At 27.7% G+C, this 9,131-nt stretch overlaps 1 protein-coding gene across 1 annotated transcript; it reads left to right on the top strand.

Moving 5' to 3' along the window:
* The first annotated feature begins 1,623 nt into the window (after nucleotides 1-1,623).
* LOC125867724 (ethylene-responsive transcription factor ERF038-like) lies at nucleotides 1,624-2,594 on the top strand. The gene has a single exon (XM_049548292.1). The coding sequence runs from the start codon at nucleotides 1,743-1,745 to the stop codon at nucleotides 2,451-2,453; it is 711 nt and encodes a 236-aa protein (XP_049404249.1). The 5' UTR covers nucleotides 1,624-1,742; the 3' UTR covers nucleotides 2,454-2,594.
* The last annotated feature ends 6,537 nt before the right edge of the window (nucleotides 2,595-9,131 follow it).

Genomic DNA, 9,131 nt, shown 5'->3' with positions numbered 1-9,131 from the left:
TGCAATACATGGTTTTTGATTATGACATAATTGATCTACCCTATACATGGCCAAAATACATCTTATTGGCACTTATACACAAATGATATTAGTTTTACTTTTTGGTAGGGGTGTATAAAGTCGAACCGAAAATCGAACCAAATCGTAAATTGAGTTAAATTGAAAAAAAAAAACGATTAGTGGTTTGGTTTGACTTGGTTTGGTATTGGAAAAAAAACCCGACTATATTTGGGTTGATTTGGTTTTAACTAAAAAAAACCAACCCGAGACCAAACCAACCCGACATTATATATGTAATTTTAAAATTTTATTTTATACATAAAAATATTTACTTTGATATAATTTTAAAATATTACTTATACTATTTCATAGTTTTTATCTTTTAATATATTATTTCAAGTTTAAAACTTTGAATTCGGAATGGTCCAATAAAGATTATAGTTCATAGATGTTGATAATTATAATAAAACTTAAATCAAAATCAAATTAATATTAATGCAAAAAGAAAATCAATTCAACACTAAGAATGACAATAATATTGAATATTTGTTCTTTAGTTTTACATTGGTTTAGACAATTAAAATACATAATCTAATTTTAATTTTCCTTAAATATTTAGTAATGTAACTAATACTTATTAAACTTATTTTAGCATGATTTAGTATTTTTAAATTATAATCATTTTCATTATGACTTTGCAATATTTATTTTATATGATGATTTCATTATTATTTTTTATTGAATATTTTTGTGTCATCAGTACTCATCTTATATTTTTTGTTATTTTTTTAAGAAACACCTTAGATAATTGTATTTTGGTTGGACTAAAGAAATATTTGGAGCACAAGTTAAGTATATGTTTGTATGCAAACTTTACCCAAAAAATCCAAAAATCTGAAAAAATTCGAGGTTTATTAGTTTGGTTTGATTTATAAATTTAAAAATTCGACGCAATGGTTTGGTTTGGTATTTGAAAAACCCGAGGTTGAAAAACCCGAAAAAATTTGAATTTTATTAGTTTGGTTTGGTTTATAAATTTAAAAATTTTACACAAATGGTTTGGTTTGATATTTGAAAAACCTGAACCAACCCGGTCATGTACACCCTTACTTTTTGGTTTTCATCTGGCGTTCGAAGCTTGCCTTGGAGCCCCGATTAAATCTGAATCGGGCATTGCAAGGTTCATTTGGGAGTTGCACTCTCAACAAGATTTTCTCCATACTTAGGGTCCGAACCCGAGACATCTGATTAAGAGTAAATCAGTTTCACCACTCACCACAATCCATGTTGATCACATTATGTTATATTATATGTTCTTTATAACAGTCAAAAGATATTCAAACAAACAAAATCGTTATATAAAAGTTTGATTGTATTTATTTCACATTTTCCTTTTTTTTTTTCCACCAAAGTAGACAAGACCAATAAAAAATTTAAAAAATAAATATGAATAGGAAAAAAGGGAAAAAAATAATGTATGGCAATTACCACATGGGTGGCAAAATAGATGAACTGTAGACACCCTTGCTTGAAAAAAGGTCCCTTTCATCTTTATTTTCCTTTATTTATTATTTAAATGAACACAACAATATGTATATATAGGAAGGACCACAAAGCAAAACAAACATATCAAAATTTCCATTTTAATATATTTTCCTTTCTACTTTCTTTACTTGCTACAACAATACTTCACAAGAAAGACAATAAGCTATAACCACTTTAGCTAAAAAAAAAAAAAAGTTATGGAAAATCAAGAAGAAATAATCAACCTCGAAAATCGTCATGATTTCATCTCTAATGGCTTGAATTCTCCTTCAAACACCGCGACATCATCATCATCATCATCATTTTCGAGAAAAATTGAAGAAGAGAAAAAGAAAAAGAAAAGAAATGATGACGACAATAAGCACCCAACCTATAGAGGGGTACGTAAGAGGAGTTGGGGCAAATGGGTGTCCGAAATTCGAGAACCAAAAAAGAAATCAAGAATATGGTTAGGTACTTATCCAACAGCTCAAATGGCAGCTCGAGCTCATGATGTTGCGGCTTTAGCCATCAAGGGATGTTCTGCTCACCTTAATTTTCCTCATTTGGTTGATCAATACCCGCGTCCGGCATCCACTTGTCATAAGGATATCCAAGCAGCAGCCGCAAAGGCTGCTGCCATCCCATTTCCCGAGGAAGATGAAGAAGAAGAAGAAGATCGAGTCGAGTCAGATCAAGTTGAATTACGAAATTGCCATTCATCAACAAATTTATTCTTAGAAAATACCAAAGAATCCCTAAATTCTCAATCAAGAGAGGATGATGACACATTTTTTGACTTGCCTGATCTTTCCATTGATATGGTGGATCAAACTAATAGTTATTGGTGCACAATGTCCACGTGGCAGCAGCTGATTGGAGCTGACCCTACGGTATACCAGCTCGATGAGCCATTCTTGTGGGAGTAGCCATGGTGCATTGAGTGTTTATATCGATCAGAAATTTGATTCTAGTCCTTATAAATGTTAGTAATAATATGTATAAATATGTGTGTACGTAGGAGACATACATCTTGAATTCATTGAATTGATGTAATTAGTGTGAAGTAAGTTTTTATATAGTTATTTTATTTTAATTTTTTACATGATGTCTGATATTAGGACACTTCTTTTATAGTGAAAATAAAAATGTTATATGGGTTAAATATATATTTTTTAAAAAAGTTATCGAAAATTGTCCCCATCTTTTTTTGCCTCTGTTTATCTTTAATAAGACGCAATACAAGATTTCGAATTTTATTACCATTCAAGTGTCTTGATTTAGTTTACAAAATAGTCAGCAATTATATATATTTCATACATTTAATTTAAATATAATATACATACTTATTTATATAATAATACACATAAACAATATATCAAATTTGTATAATTTAAACATATTGATAAATAAATTAGGTTGAACTGCACATTCGTGAGTTTTCTATTTTGACCTATTTAGTTAAGGTTATGGGAAGTTAAAAAGTTTTTCTTTTTTCAAAAAAAAAATAAAAAAATATAGCACTATTTAAAAAATTAACTCATGAATTGTTTGAAGAAAAAGGAAAAAGTGCAGCAGGAAATATTTTTCGCTATAGGGGAGAGGCTAAAAAAATAAAATTGATTTTTTTTTTCAAAGAAAAATATCTTTATCAATAATTCAATTTGTATTTATACTAATTAGGCATTATTAATTTCAAAAGGAAAAATAACTTTTAGAATGATATATCCTTCTCCTTCTCCAGTCTCCACCATAGTTTGTTTTTCATTTTCTCCCCAATTCTTTCTTTTCAAAAAAAATTGTTGCCTTTATTTTTGGAAAACTTCCGTAAAGTCAACTAGTTTAGGAGCTAATCACTTTAGATATATTCTAGTTTGTTGTATTACGTATCTTATCAAATTTTGGTGCGTTCACATACATGTATTTCGAAATCCATGGGGTAAAAATAAAGTGTAATTTGTTCTAAATACATTGTATTCAAGTGGATTTGCATGTATATCTGGAATACATAACAGATCCCGTTCGCCTCCCTCGTCTCTCTCCCATCTCGCTCGCCACTCTCCTATATATCTGATATCACAGATACATGTGAATCACACCAGATACTATATGTATCTAGTGTGTATCTAGTATGATTCACATGTATATGAAAATACATAACAAATCTCACTCGCCTCTCCCCCTATTTTAGTGTAATCTGATGGCAAAAATACATGTATCTAAGTGTATCCTCCTCAATATATGATAGAAAATTCTTAATTAGTGGTAAGATAAATAATGTTTTAAAAATATAGATAATAATAGTATATATGATAATGAAGTATGTCTAATTATATAATTTCTCCAAATATTTTTTTCCATCCTCTTTTAGTTATATTTCTTTGAGTTTATGATCTATCGAAAATAAATTATTTATTCCACGAAGGTTGCAGTGATCAGGTTTGCATAATAGTCAATTATCTATTCCTTAAAATAAGTTTTCAAAATCTAAAACTAAAGATAAACTAATATAAACATTATGGTAAATTATTACTCATATCAATTTTATTTTTTAAAAAATATATAAAATTGGACAAATAAAAGTGAGCAGAGAGTAAATATGTTTTAATACATAAACAAAATATGATATTCCCTCCATCAACTTATACTTGTCCAATATTGACTCTTTACACTATTTTAAGAAGCAAAAAATCGAATGATAATTTTATTACAGTACCTTTTGGATTTAATAGTTTAAAAAAATATTGAAAAACAACTACAGTTAATAGTTAATAATAGGGGTAAATTAAAAACTAAATAATAAATCATTTCCTAAACTAGACAACCACAAATAAGTGGACATTGAGTATACTCTCTTCATTTTAATTTTTTTTCCTATTTTTTAAAATATGTTTTTAATTTTTATTTTATTTTTTAACGATTTTAATTATAATTTTCCACATTATATGTTTAAAATTTTAAAAAAATGATTCTTTTTTTACAACTTCAATTATAATTTTTCACATTATATGTTTAAAATCCCAAAATTAAAGAATATTTTGAAAAAACTAACCTATCTTTAATTTAAAATCAAAAAATTTAAAAATCACTTTCAATTTTTTAAAAATTTCAAATCAAATTAAAAACCGAAGAAAGAAAGAGTATTAAGTTTACGTAATTCCGTAACTTTCGGGGTTTATTCTTAGCGGCTGCCTGCGGTGCCTAACAATAATAACGGATTATATACTAGTAAAAATAAAACATGTATAATTAATTAATTAAAATGTCAAGATCATTTGTCACTCACTACCAGAAAGTGCCAAACATTCTTTTTCTCTCATTTGATAAAATATTATTTCAATTTTCAATTATTGAAATGTATTGTATTGAGGTCAATGATATAATTAAATGAGATAATATATTCGAAGTGATTAACTTATCTATTTAATGAGCATTTGAGAATAAGCGTAAAAAAAAACTAAATCATAATTTAAATTAAAAGTATCAAATATGAGCATGTTAATTGTTATGTTATGTTTAAGCGCTCAACTAAAATAAGTTATAATCGAACTATTGAAATGAAATTTACTTGCAAATTTAAGAGGTTCCTCAAACCACAAAAAGAAGAAGTGAAATAATGATTAACAATATTGCAATAGTTGATAGGTCTTAGGTACCCAGGAAAATATTTTTTTTTATTTTTTGTTTTGTTGCTCAAAATTTCTTAAGATAATTTTTTGTTAGAAAATAAATTTCTTAAAAATGAGAAAATAATTCGTTAGTGAAAATAAAGAAAACAAGTTCTATAAGTGGCATTCTGCATTAATTGTATCATGCACATCCTTCAATATACCTCATCGTCAGTTTCACCTCTCATAATTTGAAATATGTTTTTCAACAACATAAATGAGTTTCTTATTTAATCTTTTAATTCGGTACGTAAGTAAATAAATAATATTTATTTAGATTATATACAAATATTTTTAGAATATTATTTATTTACTTACGTACCGAATTAAAAGATTAAATAAGAAACTCATTTATGTTGTTGAAAAACATATTTCAAATTTATTTTTTTTCCTTTAGGGAAAACATCACCTCATAGTGTGTTGTCTTCCTCCAAATGATTGGTGCGGCAGTTAGATATCCTTAATCGAAAAAAAATAGTTTTTCAGAATTGATTGTTGTGTAACGTTACTACCTCCTACGTATCCAACGTTTTTTGTTAACATTATCAAGGCGAAGCTATAATTAAAGTGCACGAATCTTTTCGTACCAAACACATCCTTAAAAATAGAAAAACATACACGTGAGTAAGTGTCAAATCTTCTTGGATTCTTCATCTAATTAAGAACTTAACCAGCAAAATTAAACATCTTTGTAGCTAGATTCTCTTGAAACTTACTTTAAAAGGGGGGCCTATATATCCTTGAAATGAACGATTCTAAAAAATCATGTGATATATTCATTAAAAAATGAAGAAAATTTCATAAATAGCAAAGATAATAGATATTAGGGGAAAAGGCCTGATATTTTTCTCAATTTTATCATTTAGAGCTGATATACCCTTCGTTATGAAAGTGACTCATATATATCCTTACAGTTATACAAATGACTCGCATATACTCTTACCGTTATAAAAGGAGCTCACGAATACCCTTCATCTAACGGAAGTAAAAAAAATGGTTTTGAATTTATTTTTTTAACTTTAAATTTTAGAAAAATTCATGTAGGGGTATATATATGATCATTCTAACAAAGTTCAAGATATATTTTAATTTTTTTTCATACAAAAATTACTTTTGACTTCTTTGATTATCATTATTCGAGTTTTTTATTCTTTTTTATTTATTTAATTCTTTAGTGTAAAGAAAAAAATTAAAACTAATTTTTTTGCGGCTATATTGAAATTTAGTTTTTGTATTTGTAAAATAAATTATAAAATGGGCCATCTATGATAAATTTTACAAGAATATTAGTGAAACATAAATAAATTTGACCATCAAAATAATAAATTTAAATTAGTCGTTGAAACTTAAAAAGTAAAAAAAATACGTGTGAGGAGGATCAAATATACCCCATATGGATTATATTTTTTTCAAAAAAATAATTAAAAGATTAAATTAAAATTAATTTTTTTCACTTCCGCTAGAGGAAAAGGGTATATGTGAGCCATTTGTATAACAATATGTGTATATATGAGCAACTTAGATATAATTGACACAATTGAGGGATATATCAGTTCTAAATGACACAATTGAGGGATATATCATATCCTTTTCCTTAGATATAATAAGGCTTTATAACTATAATTTCGGTAATTGCGCTTCATGACTATATTTTTGTTTGCTACGAAAGTTACGGCTTGTATCTTTCACTTGCCCGTTTGTATATTTCACTTGCAACTATACAAATAGGGTAAGAATATACAAATGGAGGTTGTGGTTTGTATATTTCGTATGCCCGTTTGTATATTTCACTTGCGAATATACAAACATGGTAAGTAGATACAAATTTTGTATTTATATATTTAGGAATTTTTCAAAACTCCGTTTGTATATTTCGCTTGTCAATATACAAGCATGGTAGTTTATCATGAATTTTTCATAAATCGTATACAAATAAATAGGGTAAGCATAAATTTTGGATTTATACAATCATGAACCAAATTATAAAAATTCTAATTTTATACAATTAGGTAAAGTTAAGTTTACTTTTTCGATTCGAAACTCTTAGTCGAGCTGATGGCGCGATCGAGTTTTTGTTCGAGGTTCAAGAAGAAGGAGAGGAACCACCGCTCAATGGCACTTTTACGAAAGTATGGTCACCGGTGGCTAGTACTTTCTCGAGACTATTGAACCTGAAATTATTATTTGTTTGTGGTAGGGTTGGGAACATGAGCGGAGCCACGTAGGAGCAAGAGGTTCATTTAAATTCTTTTCAACGAAAAATTACATTATTATTTAAGGTTAAAATTATTTTTCATGTACATGTAGTATATATTGAATCCCTATAACTTTTTCGTATGTTTTACTTTTTCATATTTTAAACATTCTTTTAGTGTTTGACGTTCATGACTGGTCGAAAAACAATATGATTGTGCCTCAAGAACATCACTTATATATCATTTCTATTTAGCGAGGAATCATCAACGAAGTTTGTAGCTAATTTATTTTTGTTGAAATCATTGGTCTTATGGAATCCAATCAAGATATAAAATACTTATCATCACAAAGATTATTGTGTATTTAGATATGATTGATTGATAAAAAAAAAGAAAAAGCATCAAGTTATGAACTATTTAATTAATATCACTAATTAATGTAAAAATTAGGCAAATCACATAGTATAAGAAACAAATTACTTCCTATCCCTACTCTTTCATTAATTACCAAAAATCCCTTTTTTAATGTCTTTCGGATACATAATATAGCAGCGCGGATACTTTAATTAATAAAGGGCGGATACTTAAATTATTAAGTTGTTGGCACAGATACTTTAATTAATAACAGGCGGATACTTAAATTAATGGGCAGATGCATAATATAGCAGCGCGGATACATTAATTAATAACGGGCGGATACTTAAACTAATAAAGTATCCGGTTAAGTTGAATTGGGGGAAAATAAGGGATTTTTGTATTTTAGTAAAAGAGTAGGGAAATATTGAGAATAGGTAAAGTAATGTTGTGTACTTAAGTGATTTGTCCCTAATTAATTGGTTGTGCTTCATTAAGTAATAAAAAGGAAAACATATGACTAAGAGCCCATTTGGATTGACTTAAAAAAAGTAGTTTTTAAGTAAAAAATAAAAAATCAAACTTAAATGACTTTTAAGTCAAAAAATAAAAAGTAGGGGAGACCTACTTGTAATGACCCGGAAGGTCATTTGTGGAAATTTTAAATATTCGTTTAACTACAGTTAATTAATTGATGGGTAATTGTAGATAATTGACTTAATCAATAGTTAATGGGCTAAAGTGATAATTTATTTAAGACCCTACACTATTTGACCCTTATATATTAAAATAAGTAATAGGGTTTTTCACTTTTATACTTGATTATTTTTATATGAAAAGAAAAGATAATAAGAAGAGGAGAAAATTACCTGGGCGTTGGACGAGAGAGGCGGAGGGCACGGGTCGATGCCATGATAAGAAACTTCAGGTAAAATCTTAAGTTTATTTTGTTTATGTATTGTTGTTATAGGAAAAGAATAGTATATTAATGGTTGGTGATAAGTTATATTATTATATTAATATATTAAATTAGAAATTGGATGGATTATAGCGGTTTTGGTTGGAATGTAAATTGTTAATATAAGAGGTGTATATGAAAAGTATTAAATTGTCAATCGGTGGGGAGTTTCCATTATTTAACTAGTAGGTAATTAATGTTTGGATTTCACAAATATTTTGTCTTACATTGGCCATATGTGTGGCATCAATTTTCGATTGGGATAAAACAGTGGCCAAAAATCACGAAGCAATTATAAATTGGTAATTATGGACAAATAAGGTTCTGGATATTTCTTTGTATGCAGGTTAAGTATGGGTCACGTGTGATTTAGGCAGATTTTGGTTTATTTTCTTTAGTTGTCATATTATGATTCAAGTTTGATATATTGAG

Source organism: Solanum stenotomum, chromosome 6 (assembly GCF_019186545.1).
Source record: "Solanum stenotomum isolate F172 chromosome 6, ASM1918654v1, whole genome shotgun sequence".
Classification (NCBI taxonomy): domain Eukaryota; kingdom Viridiplantae; phylum Streptophyta; class Magnoliopsida; order Solanales; family Solanaceae; genus Solanum; species Solanum stenotomum.
The sequence above is the reverse complement of the archived record's forward strand: the minus strand, read 5'-3'. Positions and strand labels throughout refer to the sequence as shown.

What these genes read in the sequence shown, in the direction of transcription:
- LOC125867724 (XM_049548292.1), top strand. Translation starts at nt 1,743, where the DNA reads ATGGAAAATCAAGAAGAAATAATCAACCTCGAAAATCGTCATGATTTC.